This window comes from Symphalangus syndactylus, chromosome 17 (assembly GCF_028878055.3).
Source record: "Symphalangus syndactylus isolate Jambi chromosome 17, NHGRI_mSymSyn1-v2.1_pri, whole genome shotgun sequence".
In the NCBI taxonomy this organism is placed as follows: Eukaryota; Metazoa; Chordata; class Mammalia; order Primates; family Hylobatidae; genus Symphalangus; species Symphalangus syndactylus.
The window spans coordinates 58,135,631-58,161,710 of record NC_072439.2 but is presented as its reverse complement, the minus strand read 5'-3'; the positions used below and the strand labels follow the sequence as shown (position 1 = coordinate 58,161,710).

Sequence of the window (26,080 nt, the reverse complement as noted above, 5' to 3'; positions counted from 1 at the left end):
GGTTTTTTAAAATCTGATACAAAGATATTTATTGTAACATTATATCTAATAATGATGAATAGTATATAAAAGAAGAATGGCTAAGCAATATTATGGTCATAAGATGTAGTCCTTAGAAAATTTTAAATAGTTTTTAAGATAATAAAATAGATTGGTGTAATATTAAGTGAAAAAAGGAATGATATGATCATATTCTGACTTTTACCCATGACCCAAATATTGTTAATATTTTGGCATGCTGGGGAAAGCATGCCAAAATATTAACAATGGTAGCCTTTCCTGCTTTATATTTTCCTGTTTTCAAACTTTTCTACAAAGTTCAGATGTTACTTATGTAAACAGAAAAAAAAAATTATTCAAAAACAATAATTTTTTTTAAAAAACATGCCCACAGTTACAGGCAGTAAGAAGAAAAGCCAATCCTTTGCCTTCAACTCCAGAACTCTGGACCCTGCCCCATCCTCCCTCAAGGCGCAGGGCCCTGAGCTGTCACCTTAAAAAAATCAGTATCACAGAGTTATCAGTCAACTCTAGATGAACAATAAATCTGTATTAAGCAAAGTATATTAGATTGTTTCATTATATAGTCATATGTAAATACAGCCCAGAAAAGGAGTCGGAACCACTTACCACAAACCTAATGTGCATTCCCTATTCTGCTGCCTGCAATTTTACTTCTTAAATATACCAGGACTGCTGAATCTCCCCCACCTCTAATGCTTTCTTCCAATCATTTAATAATACCCTTTGTTTCAAATATAAGTTACCATAGAATCTGGACATAAAGCAATCCTCAAATTCCTCAGGAACTAGAATTAACCTGATGTAAAATATTTTAATTCCATCTTCCAAGAAAGGAAACAAGTTTGAGTTCGCTAGCAATTCCTTATTGATGAACATTAACCAAAGACCCACAGAATTATTTCCAATAGCAAATGTGTAATGTCTTCAAGGACTCTTCAATACATTTCATATTCTGTCTTGTAAGTAATGCTTCACAGGTGAATAAATTTGTTAATATTTTATAAGTTAATCATATTTATCTTCTACATACAAGTTTGTAATGGAGATATCACTCATGGGCCATGTTATTGGAAGAAAGAACAATTGGAAGTCCAAGAAAATTTTCTGTGACTTCTCAACGGCTGACATTTACAAATGAAAGAAAAATTTGGGTGACTTGGGGGATCGCACATTCTATCGCTTACATTAAAATTGGAAGAGATTGCACCATCAGACATTGTCACTGTCCAGGAATCTCAACGACTCAACAGAGGAATGTAGTTCCAACATTTGAGAGGTAAAAAAGTTGCTGGCGATGAGAAAAACTGCCTTAGTTTCCTGAGCTATGCAAACATTGAACTCTGTAATAAATGTATTTAATTTATAAATAGAGTTAGTTCCAACTACACATACTCGTTTCTTCCTGGAAATAATCATGCTGCAATAATAAAGGAGGACGGGATATTTTTAATTTTTGATCATGTAAGGTAGACATATCTTCACTCTTTTTCAACCCCTTTACTAAACAAGGGAAACACCATGCCATTGTCAATCAGTGATTAAAAACACTACCCCACAGATTATCATAGGAGACATTAATTCTGGATCATGTCTAATCTAGTCTTTTCTGATTACAGAACAAAATATTTAAGTGAAGCAGAAAAGAGCAGATATTTGCTTTTCCCCAAAAGTTTCTTGCTAAACCTGGTTACCTTAACTAATATGCCACTCTGACTTGTTCAATGTTGTTCCAATGTCAGATAATAAAGAATTCTGTGGTCTTGTATTAGACTCTTTAAAGGAAATTTCTGGTATATCGTAAGTCAAGGAGAATGTTATGGAAGAAAACCATTTTCAATGCTTTCCTTTGCCACTTAACTCTTTTTCCTAGAGGATCTTTAATAATAGCTTCAAGATTTGTAGATGTGAGATATGTAATAGTTTGAAATATGAGATATGTAATGAGATACACCCCCAACACTAACAAGCTCATTCAAACTTTCTTTAAACGAGACTATTCTCCTTGGGTCTTCCTCCCATGTACCCCAAATGTGGGCCCAACATCATATACAAGAGCTTCAGACAAACCACTCTGGCCATGAATACCAAATGTATTTCATAGAACATTTCCAGAAGCTTTATTTTGTGCTAATTTTTAAACGTTGATTTTTGAATAACAGTTTAGGTTTTAAAATATCTATTTATTGCTGCCTTGAAAAAGAGAAAATGAAAGTTAGTTGAGGAGTTTTAAAGTGTATGGTACAAGTTTTTAGTCTATATGCACAAGTTAATTCAATTACTAAATAAGTTTTTCTGTAGTGTCTTTTGGAATTAGAAATATAGACAAAGGCAGCTCAGAGTGCACTGGATGCTTTGATACAGGCTGCATAGCAGAACTTCAGTGCTACCATATAGTCTCTACAAAAAGAGTTTTCCATACTTTGACCATGTAATTGGAACCATTTTTCACCTCAAAGGAATTTTTATGACCATTTAATAACATAGCTATTCTAGGCATTATTTTCACAGTATTTTTTCTTCAAAAATTCTTTAATTCCTAAGAGATTTTTTGCACAAATTATAGAAAATAAGCATCCTTAAATTTCAGGACTCCAGACACTTTTTACTCAGTACGTTTTGCCTTGGAACACTGGGATTTGTGAAATTATCCTTCCTCTGCTTTATTTGAAGCAGAGGCTGAGAAAAGAACAGAAAGAAAACCCATAGAGATTTGCCTTACATTTATCTCTTTTTTAAAAGGTACCTTTTTCTCCTGATGTTATCTGTCTTAGACACGGGTCTCAGATCCCTATATTGGTGGTCAATATGTCCCATTCTGCATCCCTATGGCCAGCCTGACCCCTCATTCAACAAGTTCACTCTACTCAACTCACACTTTTCAAACAGGCAAAACAAATGTTCTTCCCTCATCCCCAAGTTCTCAGAGCAAAGGAAATGCTGAAAGATTGCAAACTCTTTTTTGTAGTTATTTTGGAAGGGAGCACTTTCCTACCATTTCTTAACTCCTCTGATTTTTACTTAAGAAAAATCATAATGCTCTTTTGTCCTGTCAGCTCCTAAGCATCTACTGCCTCCTCGTAAGAGGTCTTTTCTGAATAACAACGCAGGGAATATTATTTGCCATTTGTACCAAGATCCTGCTCTTTGTGGTTACACATTCTGAAGTGCCAATCATCTCTAAGGCAATTAGAGCCGTTAAGACTTCCAGCTGCACAGGAAAAAAAATCAAAGCACTCTCCAGAGCACCTTCAAATGGCATCTCCCAAACCCCACGCAGAGCAGGGGCAGCTTACCTGTGCGGCATGCCCGTGGTGCAGGCGGTGGTGTGCTCGCTGGACAGGTCGCAGAGCTTTAGGTACCAGTTCATCTCCACTTCGCGCAGCAGAGCCAGTTGACGCGCCCTGAGCTGGCTTTCCCCTGAGGGACTAAGGCTGCTGTCTTTAGCATTTTCTGAGGCTTTCTTGGGAGATTTGTCTTTCCCTGCTACAGAAAACCCAGACTGTCTCTTTAACTTGGTGTTCTCCTCTGAGATCTGACTCCCCGCTGCCCCTGTCCGGGCTGCCAGCATCGTGGAGATCTTTCAGAGAAGACTGGAAGTCACTGTCATCAAAGTAATCTGAATTGATTTTTCTGCTTCTGCCTCCCTCCCTCGTCCCTGCCCACTCCACCTCTCTTAACCTTATCCTGCCACAAAGCTGTAATTGAGCCCAGTCTGTGGCTTGGGATGAAAATGTATCTCTAACGTTTCCTAATGAAGAGGTAAGGTGGCCACTACCTGTGATACCTTGGAACACGGAAATTTTAAAAACAACTCCCAACAACTTTGTAATACTGAAGTTTGGCAGTGGCTGTTTCTTCTGCAAAGTTGGGACTTTTGCTTTATTTAATAGTGACAAATCTGAACCATATAGGTTTGGTAAATTATGTTTGATAATCATGTTAGAGTTATAAAAGATTTCTGGAGGCTCATTAGCCATTCCTGATTAGAGTCCTTTTGGAGTTTTAAAAGTTCTAATGTGAATTTCCTCAAATAAGTTCAGCAGTATCAATGCAAGGGGAAGATTATTTCTTTTGTGTAAACCTTAACATTTTAAATTTATTTTATAGTTCTTTGAATGTCAGTGAACCACATAACGTATGTCAGGCACTCTTTCATTCCTAATGTGAGAATGGTAACCCCTCATAATTGATTCAGTAACTGCCCCTCCCAGCACTTCTGACAAATGGAAGCCATGAGAATCATCTGATAATTGGGAAGACGAAGGCCAAAGTTGGTGTGAAAAAACAGAAGAGTGGGAGGGAATGGTGGGAGCCTGTATGTGCATGGATGTGTATGTGTGTGCCCAGTGTACATGAAAACTAGTTTGGGAGAAAGAAAGAAAGCCAAGTTGATGGCCCTATGGTTAAGATAGATAGAAAAAGAGGGAATCCTCCCTAACACATTTTATGAGGCCAGCATCACCCTGATACCAAAGCCCGGCAGAGACACAACCAAAAAAGAGAATTTCAGACCAATATCCTTGATGAACATTGATGCAAAAATCCTCAATAAAATACTGGCAAACCAAATCCAGCAGCACATCAAAAAGCTTATACACCATAATCAAGTGGGCTTCATCCCTGGGATGCAAGGCTGGTTCAACATACGCAAATCAATAAATGTAATCCAGCAAATAGACAGAACCAAAGACAAAAACCACATGATTATCTCAATAGATGCAGAAAAGGCCTTTGACAAAATTCAACAACGCTTCATGCTAAAAACTCTCAATAAATTAGGTATTGATGGGACGTATCTCAAAATCATAGGAGCTATCTATGACAAACCCACAGCCAGTATCATACTGAATGGGCAAAAATTGGAAGCATTCCCTTTGAAAACTGGCACAAGGCAGGGATGCCCTCTCTCACCACTCCTATTCAACATAGTGCTGGAAGTTCTGGCCAGGGCAATCAGGCAGGAGAAGGAAATAAAGGGTATTCAATTAGGAAAAGAGGAAGTCAAATTGTCCCTGTTTGCAGATGATATGATTGTATATCTAGAAAACCCCATTGTCTCAGCCCAAAATCTCCTTAAGCTGATTAGCAACTTCAGCAAAGTCTCAGGGTACAAAATCAATGTACAAAAATCACAAGCATTCTTGTACACCAATCACAGAGAAACAGAGAGCTAAATCATGAGTGAACTCCCATTCACAATTGCTTCAAAGAGAATAAAATACCTAGGAATCCAACTTACAAGGGATGTGAAGGACCTCTTCAAGGAGAACTACAAACCACTGCTCAGTGAAATAAAAGAGGATACAAACAAATGGAAGAACATTCCATGCTCATGGGTTGGAAGAATCAATATCATGAAAATGGTCATACTGCCCAAGGTAACTTATAGATTCAATGCCATCCCCATCAAGCTACCAATGACTTTCTTCACAGAATTGGAAAAAACTACTTTAAAGTTCATATGGAACCAAAAAAGAGCCTGCATTGCCAAGTCAATCCTAAGCCAAAAGAACAAAGCTGGAGGCATCACGCTACCTGACTTCAAACTATACTACAAGGCTACAGTAACCAAAACAGCATGGTACTGGTACCATAACAGAGACATAGATCAATGGATCAGAACAGAGCCCTCAGAAATAATGCCGCATATCTACAACTACTTGATCTTTGACAAACCTGACAAAAACAAGCAATGGGAAAAGGATTCCCTATTTAATAAATGGTGCTGGGAAAACTGGCAAGCCATATGTAGAAAGCTGAAACTGGATCCCTTCCTTACACCTTATACAAAAATTAATTCAAGATGGATTAAAGACTTACATGTTAGACCTAAAACCATAAAAACCCTAGAAGAAAACCTAGGCAATAACATTCAGGACATAGGCATGGGCAAGGACTTCATGTCTAAAACACCAAAAGCAATGGCAACAAAAGCCAAAATTGACAAATGGGATCTAATTAAACTAAAGAGCTTCTGCACAGCAAAAGAAACTACCATCAGAGTGAACAGGCAACCTACAGAATGGGAGAAAATTTTTGCAACCTACTCATCTGACAACGGGCTAATATCCAGAATCTAATGAACTCAAACAAATTTACAAGAAAAAACAAACAACCCCATCCAAAAGTGGGCGAAGGACATGAACAGACACTTCTCAAAAGAAGACATTTATGCAGCCAAAAAACACATGAAAAAATGCTCATCATCACTGGCCATCAGAGAAATGCAAATCAAAACCACAATGAGATACTATCTCACGCCAGTTAGAATGGCCATCATTAAAAAGTCGGGAAACAACAGGTGCTGGAGAGGATGTGGAGAAATAGGAACACTTTTACACTGTTGGTGGGACTGTAAACTAGTTCAACCATTGTGGAAGTCACTGTGGCGATTCCTCAGGAATCTAGAACTAGAAATACCATTTGACCCAGCCATCCCATTACTGGGTATATACCCAAAGGACTATAAATCATGCTGCTATAAAGACACATGCACACGTATGTTTATTGCGGCACTATTCACAATAGCAAAGAGTTGGAACCAACCCAAATGTCCAACAACGATAGACTGGATTAAGAAAATGTGGCACATATACACCATGGAACACTATGCAGCCATAAAAAATGATGAGTTCATGTCCTTTGTAGGGACATGGATGAAACTGGAAACCATCATTCTCAGTAAACTATCACAAGGACAAAAAACCAAACACTGCATGTTCTCACTCATAGGTGGGAATTGAACAATGAGAACACATGGACACAGGAAGGGGAACATCATACTCCGGAGACTGTTGTGGGGTGGGAGGAGGGGGGAGGGACAGCATTAGGAGATATACCTAACGCTAAATGACGAGTTAATGGGTGCAGCACACCAACATGGCACATGGATACATATATAACAAACCTGCACATTGTGCACATATACCCTAAAACTTAAAGTATAATAATAATAATAATGATAATAATAATAATAATAATAAAAAGATGCATGGGGTTGACCCACACACACCCATGGATCTGATTGTTTTAGTTTAGGAGATAATGATGTCAGTGTCCACCTGGGGTCTATCACAGAGTTGTTTAATGACCCGTTAAGCACCAGGTACCCTCCCCCTCAATCAACTTAAGTCTCTTCTGGATCAATTATCTCAGTGCCTGCTGCATGTAAAGAACTTGGGAAGGTGCATGAATTTTTCTTTCCATGACAAAACCGTAAGTTAAAAATTACAGAGTTATAGCAAGGCCTTTGAGTCCCTGAGAAGAGCAGGAGAGGAAGGAGGAAAGAGGCATGCCTTCTTAAAGAGACAGGAAAGTGCAGTTAGCTCTTCTGGAAAGTCTGTCAATAGGCTGTCATAAGGCCTCCTCTGCCATGACAGTATGGAGGAAGAATTTCCTTCACTGCTATTCTCATCCCTCTACTGTCTGAACTAATGTGGTCACCTCGGTCACACGGCTTGGTAACAAGTCATCTACTGCTGTCTTGTATTATCTTGCTTCCTTTAATGTACACCTTGCCCCCTTTCACTTGCCCTTAGTCCACTCTCACTCTCAAAGACCTGTCAAGGTCTTTGAGGATCCCTATGGCTGTTAATTCACCAATATCAATATTAACCAATTAACAGCCATGTGGGCTCTTGCACATTTGGGTGAAAGCTGTTTGATATTACTGTCCAGGATAGTCTAGGGTAGAACTGTGACCACCAAGTAATGTGCAGCCTGAAGCATCTATCAAAGGAGGCAACTGATACCAACTAGCAGGGTCAGTCCCATCTGACGCTGTGGGGTCTTAGGAACTTTTAGCACCAGCAGGCGACAGCCTCTTCAACTACTCTCTTTGCTCCCATCCCTTGAGTCATTGAGGAGTTCTGGCAACATTATATGCATAGCAACCAGACTCCCCAAAGTGTAGACTGACAATAATCCCCCCAGTTTAATATTCTTGGAGATGTTTCAATAGGGGGCTCTGCAATGGAACTGTGGAAAGGGCACTATGCTCATTCAGCCAAGGAGACAGAGGGCTTCCCAATGTCCTTGGCTTGCAGTGCTGTTGTGTTTAAGAGCTCTGCTCTGGAGTCAGACTGCTTGGGTTCAAATCCTAACTCCATCACATACCAGTTCTGTGATCCTAGACAAATTTCTTAACTCCCGTATGCTTTATTTTCTTCATCTATAAAAATAGAGATAATTATCTACTTGTGCCAGTTTTAAAACTAATTCTTTGACACTCCTTTCATTGAGAGGTGGGGCCTGTTTCTCAGCCCCTTGAATTTGGGTGAGCTTCACACTACTTTGATGTAAAACGTGGTGGAAGTGATACTATGTAACATTCACAGTTAAGTCAGAAAGACCATGCAGCTTTCACCCACCACTCTTGAGATGTTCATTCTGTAAGGAACCTGATTACCTTAACATTGCTTTGCTGGACAGCCACATGCAGGTGCTCTGATCAGTAGCCCCAGCTGAGTTTCCAGACAACAGCCAGCTTGAGCACTATCCTTAGATGACTGTGGTCCCAGCCAACATCTGACTGCAACTGCAGAAGACATCCCAAATTACAATGACCAACTCATACCCTTCCCAAATTCCTAACCCACAAAATTGTGAGCTAAATATTATGTTTGCTTTATTACCACCATTAAGTTTTGGAATTTTTTATAGTGCACAGTAGTAATAAGAACACTACTTTTATCTTTATTATAAACATTTAACAATATATGTGTGAGACTTAGAACCATGTCTAGCATTATTAACATTCAATAAGTATTAATATTTATTCTCCAGGTTAGAAACCATTGCATCAGTAGAATGCAAACTTTCTGCTTCTGCTTCCCTTTTAAAAATTTGGAAAGCTAAGTATTAACTTCAACACTTTTAGGTATACAAACAACATTTTTCACCACAAATTAAGTAGTCATGAACCACATAATGACATTTCAGTCGACAACATACTGCATACACCATGGTGGTCCCATAAGATTATAATGGTGCTGAAAAATTTTTATAAACTAGTGACCATAGTTATAATGTTGTAGTACAACCATTACCTTTTCTGTATTTAGATACACAAATACTTACCATTGTGTTATAATTGCCTACAATATTTAGTACAGCAATATGCTATACAGGTTTGTAGCTTAGTAGCAATAGGCTCTACCATATAGCCTAGGTATGGAATAGGCTATACCATCTAGGTTTGTGTAAGTGCATTCTATGACATTCCCACAAGTATGAAATTGCCTAAGGAGGCATTTCTCAGAAAGTAACCCTGTTGTTAAGGAATGTATGACTGTAGTTGCAAAGGGTGCAATGTCTAGCATATTGTACATACTATTATTTTTAAATAAAGTGGTTACATCACTATCTTAAGTGTATCCAATGAAATTTAAATCTCATAGCTATTTGATATCTATCATTATCCATTTTAAAAATTCATGAACAAGCTCTTCTTTAGCAGCTGGAAATTTAGCATTCTTCCTTTTTCTCCCTGAACTATTTTTTTCCAGTCAATTTCTCACCCATAATTTTATTTTATTTGTATGCTTGAAAATGTCTCACAGATGACCCTGTCAAATAATTTTGATGCAATGAAAGTATTAATATAAATAAAAATTTAAATTATTTTTTATGACCATAAGATTAAGTGTTATCAGGTATCTTAGGGATCGTGTTATCTTGACAACTATAATCAGACATAATTGATCAAATGCAGATTTTATAAATTTTGATAAACTTTGCTTAACATAAAAAATAAAAATTTTTTGGAAATCTGTCTTTTAATGGCTTGTATAGGGTTGCGATATTTTTTCTGAATTAGGTCATGTGTTCATGGAGGTATGTTATTTATTGGGAGACTGAGACAGGTAGGATTAAGCATTAATTCTATTCCCTTTATTTTTTCATTTTTAAAGGTACATGTTGTGAGAAATCTTGTTTACGTAAATAACTTAATAAAAATGGAACTTTTTTATTATAGTAAAATCATTCAGTTCTTTTAATGTCTTCTCAAATATATATAAAAATCACAGTGAAGTGTCATTTTAAAATGATATATGTATATTTTGATGCATAATAGATGTACATCAATTCAGGGTACATGTGATAATTTAATACATTCATTTAATTTGTAAAGATCAAATCAGTGTACGTGGGACATCCATCACCTTAAATATTTGTCTTTCCTTTATGCTAGAGCCATTGAAATTCTTCTCTTCCAGCTATTTTGAAATACACAATACATTATTGTAAACTATAGTAACCCTACTGATCTGATACTAGGTTAATGATACATTTTTAAATATAAATATAAAAATGATGATGTATCCATCCCCAGCTATGTATCCATCCCCATAGCTTCTTAGAAGGCTATGACAAGAGGAGTGAAATGATCAGAGTTACGTATTCAAAGGATCATTCTGGCTACAGTGCTGAGAGCAGACCGTTGGGAGTCAAGGGAAGAAGAAAGGAGGGTGATTTGGAGGCTGCTGCGATGATCTTGGTGGAGATGAGGGTGGCTTAGAACAGGTTGGTGAACACTAGAGGTCAATGTGTACATATAGTTTGCTAGTAGAAAGGATAGGACTTCCTGGTTGATTTGTACAAGAAAAGTAATACAAAAGAATAAGGGGAGTTGAGAATGACCCGAAGGATCATGGCCTGAGCCACTTGCCAGGACTGGGAAGATGCAGGAGGATGAATTTTTCTGGGTAAGTGTGGAGTAATCAAAGGGTTGTTTTGTATTTGTTCACAGATTCACCATGTTTTGATACTCTTTATTTCTTCCTGAGGATACGAGTTTCCATCTATTATCATTTTCCATAATCTGAAGAACTTCCCTTAGCATTACATATCTAAGAGCAACAAATTCTTCTTTATCTAAAAATATCTTTTTTCAACTCTGTACCTGGAGTTCTGTTCACCTTTTTCATTCTTGTTTCTTTATTCTTCAGATTAGATAATACTGCTGATCTGTCTTCAAGCTCACTCTGTCTTCTCCATTCTGGTAAGTGCATTCAGTGACTTTTTAAAATTTTTCAAATAATATATTAATCAGTTCTAGAATTGTCATCTGGTTATTTTCTATAGTTTCCATTATTCCAATGGGACTGCTTATCTTTCATTCACTACAAATATATTTTTCTTTACCTCACTGAGCATAGTTATAAAAGCTGACTTTAAAATCCTTATCTGTTCTTTCCGTTTCTAATTATACCAAAATCGTATTTAATCTACCTACCTGACCCATGTATTTCCCTTTAAAAAATGGGGTGAGGGAAATCTAAATCTAAATATGTCTCTCTCCCTTGCTCAAAATCCTTCAGTGGCTCCCTTGTACCCGAGAATAATATTGAAATCCACCAAACTGATTTTAAAGGCCTCCAACCTACTTTGTCAACTTTATATCTAACTGGTTTCCTTCCTTCCTTCCTTCTTTCTTTTCTTTTCTTTCTTTCTTTATTTCTTTTTTTTTTTTCAGGGTCTCACTGTGTTGTCCAGGCTGGAGTGCGGTGGCACGATCTCAGCTCTCGGCTCACTGCAACCTCCGTCTCCTGGGTTCAAGTGATTCTCCTGCCTCTCTCTCCTGAGTAGCTGGAATTACAGGAGCATGCCACCACACCCGGCTAATTTTTGTATTTTTAGTAGAGACGGGTTTCACCATATTGTCCAGGTTGGTCTCGAACTGTTGACCTTAGGTGATCTGCCTGCCTCAGCCTACCAAAGTGCTGGGATTACAGGCATGAGCCACCATGCCCGGCCATATCCAACTGTTTTTCTGCACAAAGAATGAGTTTTAACTATTTTGGTTTACTTCTGCTTTGTTTCTTGTTCGTTTAAAGTACCTATTATTTTATGCCTCCTTGTTTTTATATTTCTTTTCCTTTCCCCCTATGAAAAACTCTACCTACCCAATTTACAGTTTTCTCACTGAAGTTCCAGGCTGTCATAAGGCCTCCTCTGCCATGACAGTATGGAGGAAGAATTTCCTTCACTGCTATTCTCATCCCTCTACTGTCTGAACTAATGTGGTCACCTCGGTCACACGGCTTGGTAACAAGTCATCTACTGCTGTCTTGGATTATCTTGCTTCCCTTAATGTACACCTTGCCCCCTTTCACTTGCCCTTAGTCCACCTCTCACACACACCTTCAGCATCCTGAAGCAACATTCGACATGATTTTAGATTTCTCCCCTTAACATCAACAAGGTATCTTAAAGGCCAGTGGTGGGACCAGAAACCTGAAATAGAAAGGTTTTGTTTGATTTCTAGAAACTTCTGTTAAAATAGTAGGGAGAGAATTCAGGTTTATGGCCCTGCGGGTTCTCAGAAGCAAGTTCTGATCATGCTGTTTTCTTCTCACAGATCCCACCCTTTCTTTCTAGAAAGAAGACAGCCTAGGGTCTCGATGGGTGGGGCTTTGAAGAGTCCAGGAGTGGGAATTTCTAGAATTTGGAATTGAGCGAATTTTCTCACATTTGAGTACAGGACCCAGGCGTTCTTGAAGAAAAACTTGGTCCCAGAGGAGTTTGACTGACCATAAAAATGAGTCCTGCAGAAGCATTTGATGATTAAAACTCGTTTAAAGTCTTAGTTGCAACAGATACTGATCTTGGATTTATGGAGAAAGATGCAGTCAGAGGAAATGATACATGTGTAACACTAGACGAAATTTTAAAACTTGCCCAGGAAAATGAAGTGGATTTTATTTTGTTAGGTGGTGATCTTTTTCATGAACAAAGCCCTCAAGGAAAACATTACATATCTGCCTCAAGTTATTAAGAAAATGTCGTATGGGTGATAGGCCTGTCCAGTTTGAAATTCTCAGTGATCAATCAGTCAACTTTGGTTTTAGTAAGTTTCCGTGGGTGAACTATCGAGATGGCAAACTCAACATTTCAAGTCCAGTGTTTAGTATTCATGGTAATCATGACGACCCCATGGGGGCAGATGCATGCTGTGCCCTGGACATTTTAAGTTGTGTTGCATTTGTAAATCACTTTGGACATTCAATGTCCATGGAGAAGATAGACATTAGTCTGGTTTTGCTTCAAAAAGGAAGCACAAGGATTGCACTCTATGATTTAGGATCCATTCCAGATGAAAGGCTCTCTCAAATGTTTGTCAATAAGAAAGTAACAATGTTGAGATCAAAAGAAGATGAGAACTCTTAGTTTAACTTATTTGTGATTATTTGTGATTACAGGAGTAAACATGGCTAAGTACTAACTTCAGTCCAGAACAATTTTTGAATGACTTCATTGACCTTGTTATCTGGGGCCATGCACATGAGTGTAAAATAGCTCCAACCAAAAATGAACAACAGGTCAGGCGCAATGGCTCACGCCTGTAGTCCCAGCACTTTGTGAGGCCAAGGTGGATGGATCACATGAGGTCAGGAGTTCGAGACCAGCCTGACCAACATGGTAAAACCCCGTCTCTACTAAAAATACAAAATTAGCTGGGCGTGGTGCCGCGTACCTGTAATCTCAGCTACTTGGGAGGTTGAAGCAGGAGAATCACTTGAACCTGGGAGGTGAAGGTTGCAGTGAGCCAAGATCACACCATTGCACTCTAGCCTGGACAACAGGAGTGAAACTTCATCTAAAAATAACAAAAACCAAAAATGAACAACAGCTGTTTTATATCTCACAATCTGGAAACTCAGTGGTTACTTCTCTTTCCCCAGGAGAAGCTGTAAAGAAACATGTTGGCTTGCTGTGTATTAAAAGGAGGAAAATGAATATGCAGAAAATTCCTCTTCACACTGTGCAGTAGTTTTTCATAGAGGATGTTGTTCTGGCTAATCATCCAGACATTTTTTAACCCAGATAATCCTAAAGTAAACCAAGCCATACAAAGCTTCTGTTTGGCGAAGATTGAAGAAATGCTTGAAAATGCTAAACGGGAACATCTAGGTAATTCTCGCCAGCCAGAGAAGCCTCTTATACTACTGCGAGTGGACTATAGTGGAGGTTTTGAACCTTTCAACCTTCTTCGCTTTAGCCAGAAATTTGTGGATCGGGTAGCTAATCCAAAAGACATTATCCATTTTTTCAGGCATGGAAAACAAAAGGAAAAAACAGGAGAAGAGATCAACTTTGGGAAACTTACCACAAAACCTTCTTTAGAAGGAACAACTTTAAGGGTAGAAGATCTTGTAAAACAGTATTTTCAAACTGAAGAGAAGAATGTGCCACTCTCACTGCTAACAGAAAGAGGGATGGGTGAAGCAGTACAAGAATTTGTGGACAAGGAAGAGAAAGATGCCATTGAGGAATTAATGAAATACCAGTTGTAAAAAACACAGCAATTTCGTCTGGGCATGGTGGCTCACATCTGTAATCCCAGCACTTTGGGAGGCCGAGGTGGGTGGATCATGAGGTCAGGAGATCGAGACCATCCTGGCTAACACAGTGAAACCCCATCTCTACTAAAAATAGAAAAAAAATTAGCCAGGCATGGTGGCAGGTGCCTGTAGTCCCAGCTACTCGGGAGGCTGAGGCAGGAGAATGGCGTGAACCCAGGAGGCAGAGCTTGCAGTGGGCCGAGATCGCACCACTGCACTCCAGCCTGGGTGACAGAGCGAGACTCCGCCTCAAAAAAAAAACAAAAACCACACACAGCAATTTAAGAACGTCATATTGATGCCCTAGAAGATAAAATCAATGAGGAAGTATGTCGTTTCAGAGAAAACAGACAAAAAAAATACTAGTGAAGATGATGACGTCTGTGATGCTATTAACAGGGCCAGAGCTCTCAGATCTCAATTAGAGGAACCTGCTTCTGCCTTTAGTGCTGATGACCTTATGAGTATAGATTTAGCAGAACAGATGGCTAATGACTCTGATGTTAGCATCTCAGCAGCAACCAACAAAGAGGCTGAGGAACAGGTGGAAGAGGAGGAAGAGGACAGAATTCAGCATCAGAGAAGGGTCTCAAAGAGGAAGAGCAGGCACTGGTCTGGAGACTTCTACTCATAGCGGGAACTCAAAGACCACCGTGCCAGCATCTAGAAATATGTCTATTATAGAGGCCTTTAAATCTACAAGACAGCAGCCTTCCCAAAATGTCACTAAAAATTATTCAGAGGTGATTGAGGTAGATGAATCAGATGTGGAAGGAGACATTTTTCCTACCACTTCACAAACGGATCAAAAGTGGTCCAGCACATCATCCAGCAAAAACATGTCCCAGAGCCAAGTATTGAAAGGGGTTGATTTTGAATCAGATGAGGATGACGATGATGATCCTTTTTACGAACATTAGTTCTTTAAGAAGAAATAGTAGATAATATATTTAGTAGCACTGAGAAATTTGCAAGATACAGGAAAAATCAAAACGTTGCAAGCTAAGAGTTTACAGTTTAAGATTATAAGTATTGCTGCCTGAGCATGACTCCGTTAAGTAAGAAATTTCTCAGCATTGATTCACCTTGGTTTTTAACTGGTTTGTTATATTAAGAGCTTTGTTTAAATATCATTATTCTTTTTGTTTTGTTTTGTTTTGAGACAAGAGTTTTGCTCTTGTTGCCCAGGCTGGAGTGCAATGGCGCCACCGCGGCTCACTGCAACCTCTGCCTCCCAGGTTCAAGCAATTCTCCTGCCTCAGCCTCCCAAGTAGCTGGGATTGCAGGCATGTGCTCCACCATGCCCAGCTAATTTTTTGTATTTTTATTAGAGACGACGGGGTTTCACCATGTTGGCCAGGTTGGTCTCGAACTCTTGACCTCAGGTGATCCACCTGCCTTGGCCTCCCAAAGTGCTGGGATTACAGGCGTGAGCTACCCCACCTCTAAACATCATTCTTGAGTAAAGATTAAAATAAATCTACCATTTTACATTTCTGCTTCATGATCATTCAGTTTTCTAAATGTAGCTATATAAATGGTTGCATTTAGCCAAAGTTGAGGGAAAGAGCTTATAAAACTTAACTTCTTCATAATATAATAATTTCCTAGAGGTTCTAGATTTCCTGAAAGTAAAACAAACTATGTGAACCTGGGCCTGAACTCACTGTTCGTTACTATATATGTTTTTTTCTAATGCTTCCTAAAAGACTGAATGATTAGAAGTAAATTATGGTTTGAACAGATATGTTTTTATTAAAAGAGTAGAATAACCACAAAAAAAAATAGTAAGGAGAAAGCTTAGAGCATAAAGGCATGGAGTGGAGAATAATATTTGATTATGTAAGTATTACTTTCCTTCTTTCCTTTCCCTTAGGCCAAAAAGAAACTTGAGGCAGGATGAAAGGATCAGAGTGGACTGGATAAGGTTTGAGTTGCCAGTGGGCCTGACCTACCCTGTGTCCAAGGAGGCATCCAAGTGAAAGGGAAGTGGCAGATTATGGCAATGTGGGCCTGAGGACAGCCTCCCTGAGTCCTGTACCCTGAGCAATTGTAGAATGTACTGCGAAACTGGGACACTTTTGAGCATGAAGAGTGCTATCAATAGTCACATAGAGACAACAGGCAAAAACTGGCAAAGTCTTCTGCAAACCAGGAGGTATAATCATCCTACGCATCCCCCCAGCATGATATGGGACAGCATCCAAACGTTTCTCTAGCAGCGGTCCCTGCCATCAAAAGTCGTGCAGGAATGCCTCAGGAAGCCAGCAGCTGCGAAAGCTGGGGTCGAGATCAAGGGGATACAAAGCACACAAATGGGGCCCCAGAGGCCCACAGATGTGAGGGGAGAAAGTTTCATCCCGGGGTCATGGATTAGCAGCCCTGTAATGTGCGCCCCTGAGGACTGAGGATGGCACAGGGACCAGGTGCTCTGCCCCAGCTTAGATCACAGATCACCCCTATGGAGAAGGGAGGTGAGGAGAGAATCCAAAACTGACTGAGTTTACCTTCAAAGGTGACTGTTTATCTTGAATTGCCAGAATTTTTATTCTGTAATCAATGCAAATTAAGGTTTCCTGAGCTAGACACTGAGGAATGAGTGATGTTTTTGTATTCCTGGCTACCATGATGCGTAAAATGTAAAATTATTTCAATTTTCGTTCTAAGATGATCCACATTTGTTTCCAATGTCCCCTGCATCCTCTGAACTTGGTAGAACATCAGACTATTCCCAAGTAAGTAAAACACACGCATCTTCAGACAAGCAGGTTGTAGATATAGACCATGATGGGCAGAGCCTAGCGGGAGGAGCATGAGGATATAGACCTCCAAGTCTCAGCACAAAGAAGTTCAAACCAGGGCTGCTATATACAGTCAGAATAACAGCAATAATGATCACAATAACTAATACCCATCTAGTTTGGGATCTGAACCATTTTTACGTGTATTCTCATTTTGTTCTCCATTTTTAGATAAGGAAATGGAAGCCCAAATAGGTTGTATGACTTGCTCTACTTTAAGCAGCTTTCAGGGACTCAAACCTTGATGCTGGGTTTCACTGTCCATATATTCCTTCCAGGACCCCCAGCTGCTGACTCAAGGACCACCACCCAAAAGCATAGAAAAGGGTATTTTCCCACACGAAGAGTATGGAATCCTTCCAGCCATGAAAGAACTCTGTGCATTAACTATGTTTTCAGAGATCAATTCTTTCACTCTCACTTAATGGTATTGGTAGATAGCACACTGGCTATTTGCTCCACTAATGCCTTGGATTTTTTCCTTACCCGTCTGGTCAGGCAAAGAAAAAAAGATTTCTTCTTTCCTGTTAATTTGCTAAACATGAATTACTGTTGGTCATATCTTTATCGCCTTTTACTTATCGCTGTGCAAGGAGTTGCTTTGTATTTTTACAGCGTTTTTGCTGCATAAATATGCCACACATTTCTTTTAGAACAACATCATAGAAAACACAGTTCATCTTGGTAAGTTTTAGAACGTCGCTATTTATAAAGCATGGAGCAACTCTCTCTAAAAATATTTAACTGTTTGGCAAATAAAACACATTGAAGCCATCAGCAAAATATGTGCTAAAGGCTATGCTGTCCTTGCTATCACTGCTTTAAAGAAACATCAAGAAAAAAATAATATTCTCTGTGAGCCTTTAGCAGCCTCTTACAGAAATCATCTGCTTCTTCACCACCTCCTCTCCTTTGGAAGAGAAAAAGAACTGAGCATGATCCCAAAAAGGAAAAGTAGAGAGTGTGTAAAATGGGAAGAAATTATTTTCTTGTTTTTAAAGGTAGACAAGTTGTGATAATGATCAGGCAACCAGAATCGATGGCATTTTGTGATCTTACAGGAAACATTTGTGATGTCAGACTATCAGTAAGCCTGGCCCAACTAGTGCCCTTTATTGCTGTAATGTTCTCAAAGTTCTTTTTTCAAAACTTGAAATGCCCTTTATTAATAGACTCGAAGGGCATTTCTAATTCACAAAAACTATTATGGGGGTCCAATATCTAAATCCATTTCTCCCTTGTCAGAGTTTTGATGCTGTGATTACTTTGGTCCAGTTCTTGTTTATGTCACGTTGCCTTAGTTTCAATCCTAGCGACTGATCAATCACTCACAATTCAATCACTCAAATAAATTCAGTCACAAAAATTCAATCACGCCCAATATAAATAACACACTGAGGCTATGTGTGACTCAGTACAAACTTAAATATTTCTTCAGCCCTACAGTGAAAAAACAAATAATGACCCACATTTTGGATGCATTATTCCCACCCTTTATACACTGATACTGCCTTGCTACCCGGTAGAAAAAAGAAATGACTTCATTTGTTACCCATTCCTGACATAGAAGAATATCATTTTGTGTAGGGTTTAAACTTGACTAAATATTTCGAAGAAACCTCCCACTAATATTTTCCAACACGATGATCACATTGCCTTAAGGGGAACCTCATTAATAAAAACCACAAATATTAGGAATGAGAAAGTAAATAGCAAAACTAAAACAATGCATGTGTTCAGGGAAGCGGTTGTCTAATGAAAAGGGTGCCTGAGAGAACCGTTAATCTGGAGAGGCAGAAGGTGTTTAACAGGCATCAGAGGCAGGTGGACCCAGGCTATGCTGCATATGAGCTGTGTAAACCAGGCAAATAATTGATCCTTTCTGAGTTCCTGTGTCCCCACTGGCACAAGAGAAAAATACAGATTCAATGTTTCTGTTGAGGATTACAGATACTGAATATAAAGCATCTAGTCATAGTAAGCGATAAATGAAACATCTTGTCATTCATTGTTATATTATTTCCATTTTAACACCTAGAGTGTTTTTAAAATGTGTCAAAGCATCCACACATGTTTTATTTAAATGTAATGCACACTGAAGCATTTGGCCCAATTTTTTTTCCAGCTTCTAAAAGCTGATTTGTACAGTGATGACCCAGTACCTGTGAAGTTTAGGCCATATCACCAGGGAACTCTTTATTCCAAAATGGCAGTGGCCTGATTTAGGATACACTTTGCACAGGCTGGTTAATGGTGAGGAGACTGGAAGCATAGAGGTTCCCCTATAACTATTTAAGGCACCATAAGAGGGCTAAGGTGCTGTGATTAGTTACGACATAAATTAGGAGAAGGCACAAGACAGGGCCAGTAGGGGCAGCAGACCTGACCACACTAAAAATAAAGCAACCAGAGGGACCCAAGCATCTGCGGGGCTGCAGACTCCTCAGAGCTGCTCACAGCAATTCCACCATTCCTGTAACGAGTCCTGGAAAAGGCTAGGACACATTGTGGAACTTTCAGTTGCTATAAAAAAAACACTGGCTCATTTTCTTTTCACACTCAGATTATCCATACAAGGAGCTTTTTGCTTCTCAAAGTATGGTCCAAGAACCAGCTGCCTGGGCAGCACCTGGGAGCTTATTAGAAATGCAGAATTGGCCAGCAGTGGTGGCTCATGCCTGTAATCCCAGCACTTTGGAAGGCCAAGGCGGGCAGATTGCTTGAGGTCAGGAGCTCAAGACCAGCCCAGCCAACATGGTGAAACCCTGTCTCTACTTAAAAAAGCAAAAATCAGCCGGGCATTGTGGTGCATGCCTGTAATCCCAGCACTTTGGAAGGCCGAGGCGGGCAGACTGCTTGAGGTCAGGAGCTCAAGACCAGCCCAGCCAACATGGTGAAACCCTGTCTCTACTAAAAAAAGCGAAAATCAGCCGGGCATTGTGGTGCATGCCTGTAATCCCAGCTCTTTGGGAAGCTGAGGCAGGAGAATCACTTGAACCTGGAAGGTGGAGGTTGCCATGAGCCAAGATCGCACCACTGCACTCCAGCCTGGGTAACAGAGTGAGACTCCATCAAAAAAAAAAACAAAAAAACGAAACACAGAATCACCCCAGGATCACCCCAGACCTATTGAATCAGGATCTGCATTTTAATAAGGTTTCTCAGTTGATTCGTATGCACATCGAAGTTTGAGGCTTTAGTCTGCACATATTGGGGTACTGTGTGTATGGAGTGGCTGAACAGGGTGGAGAAGGCTTAATTTTTGAGTAGTACAGAAGAAACTGAGACCCAGAGAGTTTTAGTAACTTTTCTAAGTGCACCTATCCCTGAATGATTCCAAAATCCATGCTCTTTCACTATTATTCCACAATTTTCATTACTTGAAAAATAGGAACTCTTCAAACTTGAGCTGCATGCCTGTTAAAGAATACATATGTCTTTGTCTACGGCCATACCACCCTGAACGTGCCTGATTTTGTCGAATACATATGTTTTCTATATAAAATTTCCTCCAGACAAATAGTGGTTAGCAGGATTAGTACAGATCGTCCCAGGTGGGTTGGGGGAAGGGAGAGTGGGAGTAGGGATGGAAATAAAACTCAAACCAGGGCAAGTAATTTCCCCATAATGCAGCACAGACTCTTCTATTAATAGAATAAGACTATATGTGAATTCTCCTTGTCTCAAACCCTAAGACCTGCTTCTAGCCTTGAGCTTCTTAAGACACTGCTTCCTGCCTCAATGGTACATGAAACATGCCTTCCTTTGTCTTGATGCCCATTCTGACCATAGCATCCTCTATTAAGTGCTGATGTACTATATTTAAATTTTCCCATTGATTTCTTTTGTGAGTTATAACTAAAAAGTAACTGTGGAATGTTGGCATTAACAATGTTTGACAAACTAATCAGTTTCTTAATCCATTTTCTTCCTGAAATATAACTTTTCAAGTTTTTTTTGTTTTGTTTTTTTGAGACAGAGTCTCGCTTTGTTGCCCAGGCTGGAGTGCAGTGGCGTGATCTCAGCTCACTGCAAGCTCCGCCTCCCGGATTCACGCCATTCTCCTGCCTCAGCCTCCCAAGTAGCTGGGACTACAGGTGCCCACCACCGTGCCTGGCTAATTTTTTGTATTTTTAGTAGAGACCGGGTTTCACCGTGTTAGCCAGGATGGTCTCAATCTCCTGACCTCATGATCCGCCTGCCTTGGCCTCCCAAAGTGCTGGGATTACAGGCGTGAGCCACTGCACTCAGGTGGTATGATCTTTTAAACAGATATGCTACCCATTCAGAGCTTGACAGAACATGTTTTATCCTTGGCAAATAGGAGGTGAGGCTGTGGAGATTGCATGGTGAGGCAGGGAGGAAGCCAGAAAATAAGCAGCCCAAGTTTCCTCTTCTCTTGCCCTCTCATTCTTCTGATGGTACTTCCCTTGGCCAAGCCCAACAGGAAGCCAGAGGCCAAGGGAGCCAGATGATAGTCTGTAGAGGTTGGACAATCAGGGCACAGAAAAGACATAGGTAGTGAATGGATCTGCAACAGAAACAGAATAATCAGCAAGTGGAGGATGTTCTAAAATGGCCACTGTCTCCACAGTGGATGAAAGAGCTGCTTGGGAATGGAGCCTGCCTGAAGTTGGAGGCCATGAATTTATAGTGGCACTTGCCAGTGCAGACATGTGACTACCTCCTGGAGTGCCCAGAAGTCCAGTTGTAAGCCTGGAGAAATGGGACGCTTTGGCTGACTTGGAGTTTTGTAGGCAGGAGAAATGAAAGCACAGTGGAGGTGAGGAATTTGACACTGGAAAAACATCAGTGACGGACAATGACATGTAATGTTTGTGAATAAGATATTGAAAAGAGGAAGCTACTAATAGAAAAAAAAAGTCAAATTTCTGGAGGTGAGACCCAGGGGTACACTGCCGTGCTTCTCAGTGGTCTCTGGAGAGTCACAGCGTCTCTGAGTGGACAGCAAACTGGGCCAAAACAGGGATTTATTTCTATTGCTGAGCCTCCTGTCATGAGCATCTCTTCAGGTCGTGTTGGTTTGTTTTTGTCTGGCACATCTTTTTGTGGTGAACAGCAGCTTCTATATTCCACATAGATATCATCAGACTATAAATCACAATGCCCACCTGGCTCCCGGTCACACTGGTGACATCGTCCAGGGCATTGGATTTTGAGCACTGTAGCATGCCATTTACATGCTACCATATACTCATCCAAGGAATGAGCACATAGCTAACAAAATCCAATCAGAGCCCTTCCACAGGACTGACGTGTGGACAAGGGGAGAGAGAAGACCTCTATTCCTGTTGTATTGCATCTTATCGTATTGTATCGTATTGTATTCTACTGTATCGCACTGTATTGTATCCCTATGGCACTGTAAGCCAAAGTCTGCAAGCCTAGGTCTGCCAAGAGCCAGCTCGGCTCTCAGGTGGAGAAAATTTATCAGAAACAGGAGGAAAAATATAAGACCAACATTCAAAAATACAGACAAGAAGAACAAAAAGATGTAGAGATAAAATGCCCTGACAACATCATTTGAGGTCCTCAATCCAGTAGTATATGGATCTATCCCTTTGACTGCCAAGGTTAATGAGACAATAAAGTCCCTTTTATGCTGATTTTTACAGGGTTCCAACTGGTTTTTGTAGGGTTTCTGCTGCTTCTCACCAAAAGGAAGCTGAGTAATACAATAGTCTGGACCTGTCACAAGTGCCTAGCTTGGTCCTGGAACTGGCTGGTTATTTGGAACTCCATGTAGGGCTTGGGCTGAACCTCCCTGGGCTGTTCTCCTGGCCAGAAGGACTCAGGCTGTTACCTACCCTGAGTCCCTCTAACTTGAAAGTTCCTCAGGCCCAGTCAAAAGTCACTCTGCCATGAAGACCACCCAGGCCACCCAGATACCTGTGGTCATTCCACCTTTCACCTGGAGCTAATTCAATTCAGCGTCATTGAATGATGACAACATAATCAGAGACTCAGAGACTTTTCAGGCCTGATACAAATTACAGTGTGTGAAGAGCTGGCCAAGCCCCTTAATTTTACAGATGGGTAAACTGAGACCAGGAAGGCTCAGAGACTTGCCCATGGGCACTCAACTATAAAGCACTGGAGGAGGCCGGGGAAGGGACCTAATATTTATCTAAATGTATTGAGCAATTACCATGTGCCACATTGTGAGCTTTACAAATGTCCCCTCATTCTCCAAACCACCCTGCAAAGTTGGGCTTACTACTGCCATTTTCCAGATGAGGATGCCGAGGATCACAGATTTTTAATAACTTGCCAGGGACAATTTAATGGCTGAGCTGGAATGCATGCCTTGGTCTCTCTGCTTCAGTGCCCTCCCACATTTGTTGTTTGTTTGTTTGTTTGTTTTTGAAAGAGGGTCTTGCTCTGTCACCCAGGCAGGGGTACAGTGGCATGATCACGGCTCACTGCAGCCCCTCCAGGGCTCAAAGAATTTTCCTGCCTCAGCCTCTGGAGTAACTGGGGCTGCAGGCAAGGAACACACCACCATACCTGGCTAATTTTTTGTATTTTTTTTTTTGTAGAGGAAGGGTTTTGCCATGTTGCCCAGGCTGTTCTCAGACTCCTGGGCTCAAGCAATTCACCCATCTCAGCCTCCCAAAGTGCTGAGGTTACAGGCATGAGCCACCACGCCCTGCACCCTCCTGCCTTTTTTAAACTCTGCAGCGTTAGCTCCCCATTCCAAAGATAGAATAAAAATCTGAAGAGTTATAATATAGCTTTAATTTTAAGATATACCAAGTAGATACTGTCTGGGTTATACTGGGAGCTGGTCTTTCCAATAATCTCTACACCATAAAATATTTCTCACTGTGACCTTTAAGGAATATTTTACCATACATTATAGCCCTAAGCAGTGAAATATGTTACAAAAACTCCAAACTTCGAATAACTTCTTCCATGAGCATGATGGAACAGGAAGGAAATGGAAAACAAAAGACTCTCCCTGTCAAAATAAAATGTAGCTGACTTCTGCCAAAGCAGTTATTCCTGGAATGTCTAAATTATTAAACCAGGGGCTGTGATAGAGAAGTCAACTATTTCATTCTCTTCACTCCTGCAAAAAGCCCTCTAGAAGCTCTATTCAGCAACAGAAGAAAAAATTCTTCTGGGGACTATGCAAAATTCGGTTTTATTTGAAAGAAAATCCTGCCATCTCCTTGGCAAGAGCTGTATGCCATGCACAGGAGATAAAACAGGGTGATCCAAACAACCCAATTTCACCCTAGGGCCTCCAGACTTCCTCCTGGGCATGGGCCTTCCCCAACTCAGCTTTAAAGGGCTGCCAGTTGCAAGGCACAGAATCAAAGAGCAAGCACATTGTCCCTCTGACTCCAAGAACCCCAGATTCTTGAATGTTCATTTCTGTTATTATTAATGATAGCTAACATTTATTGAGCACTAAGCATGCTATGTATGTACTTAACGTGCATCGTCTCATTTAAATGCCACAACAGGCCAGGCACCATGGCTCATGCCTGTAATCCCAGCACTTTGGGAGGCCGAGGTGTGTGGATCACTTCAGGTCAGGAGTTCGAGACCAGCTCAGCTAACATGGTGAAACCCTGTCTCTACTAAAAATGCAAAAATTAGCCAGGCGTGGTGGCACACACCTGTAATCTCAGCTACTTGGGAGGCTGAGGCAGAAGAATTGCTTGAACCCGGGAGGCAGAGGTTGCAGCACAGAGATCATGCCACTGCACTCCAGCCTGGATGACAGAATGAGACTCCATCTCAAAAAAATAAAAATAAAAAATAAATGACACAACAATTCTATAAAGTAGATAGCCCCCATTATCTTTATTTTGTAAATGAGGAAATTAAGTCTTAGAAAGGTAAAGTAATTTGTTTGAGAGAAACATCTGTTTTGTGCCTCCAGCATGGAGCCATCTTGGGGGAGATGAGGCAGGAAGGGAAGGAAGTCAGTCTTTCTAGCATCTACTATGCGACCAACACCGAACTAGGCACTTTGTTTCTTATCTCTTCTTCACCATAAGCCTGGTTTCTATAAGACAGCCCTATTTTGTGTAAGAGTTAACTAAGAACTCAGAGAAATTCAGTTAACTAGACTATAGCTAGTAGATGGTTGAGTGATGATTTGATGCAGATCACCTGTTCCTAATATACTTTTCTATATACGCCATATGTGTATAGATTATTTGTATCCTGGCTCTGTGATACTAGCTGCATAATTTTGGGCAAGTCCCTGCGCTTTAGTTTCCCCATTTTTAAAGGAGGAATAATATTCCCTCCCAAATAGAAATTGGAAGCCAACTAAGATAATGTTTCGGAACTCTTACCATGTTCTATAATATTTTTTCCTACACGCATCTCCTTCCTCTGATTTCTGTGGTGCCAGGTTGACACCCTTTTTAGATACCTCCCTGCTCATCAATGCTTCTTAGTGGCTTATGGGAGATGTGGGGAGAGGAGTACTATAATATGAGTCCCTTGGGGCCTATTCATTCTGCAAAACCCACATCTTGGGGTGGACTTGTCACTCACTGGTTGTGCAGTAAATGTTGATTGTTAAGGATCTTCTGCTGTCTTCAATCATGGAAACTACAAATGTCCTTGGAAACTCCCAAATCTATTAATGAGTCATTTGGCCTGTTGGTCATCTTTGGGAGACTTTAGACTCTGCCCCTTTAGGAATCCTGGCCATAACCTCACAGTCCCTTTTATAAAATCTAAACTCCCAAAGCAATCTGCCGCCCCCAATATCCATTATATTTTCCTCTGAAGAACTACTTCCTCTAATAAACATGGGATTCGATTTTACTTTTTTAAATTTCATTTTCACCAAAGATTTTGGAACAATATATAAAGGAAGGGATATTCATACCCACTCCTGTGGTATTCAGCCACAGTAAG

General features: G+C 40.3%; 1 protein-coding gene and 1 pseudogene across 3 annotated transcripts in view; one reads left to right on the top strand and one right to left on the bottom strand.

The window, feature by feature from the left end:
* Positions 1-26,080, bottom strand: part of KCNAB1 (potassium voltage-gated channel subfamily A regulatory beta subunit 1) — a 500,607-nt gene that overhangs the window by 420,902 nt on the left and 53,625 nt on the right. The window contains exon 1 of one of the 3 annotated variants that reach the window (XM_063620301.1): positions 3,318-3,656. The exons of 1 other annotated variant lie outside the window; for it this stretch is intronic. In XM_063620301.1, the coding sequence (XP_063476371.1) occupies positions 3,318-3,592 (275 nt within the window). In that variant the 5' untranslated portion in view covers positions 3,593-3,656. Of the gene's footprint in view, positions 1-3,317; positions 3,657-26,080 lie in introns of those variants that run through there. One more of the 3 variants, XM_063620298.1, reaches the window with a different exon arrangement.
* Positions 12,566-15,314, top strand: LOC134733291 (double-strand break repair protein MRE11-like; annotated as a pseudogene).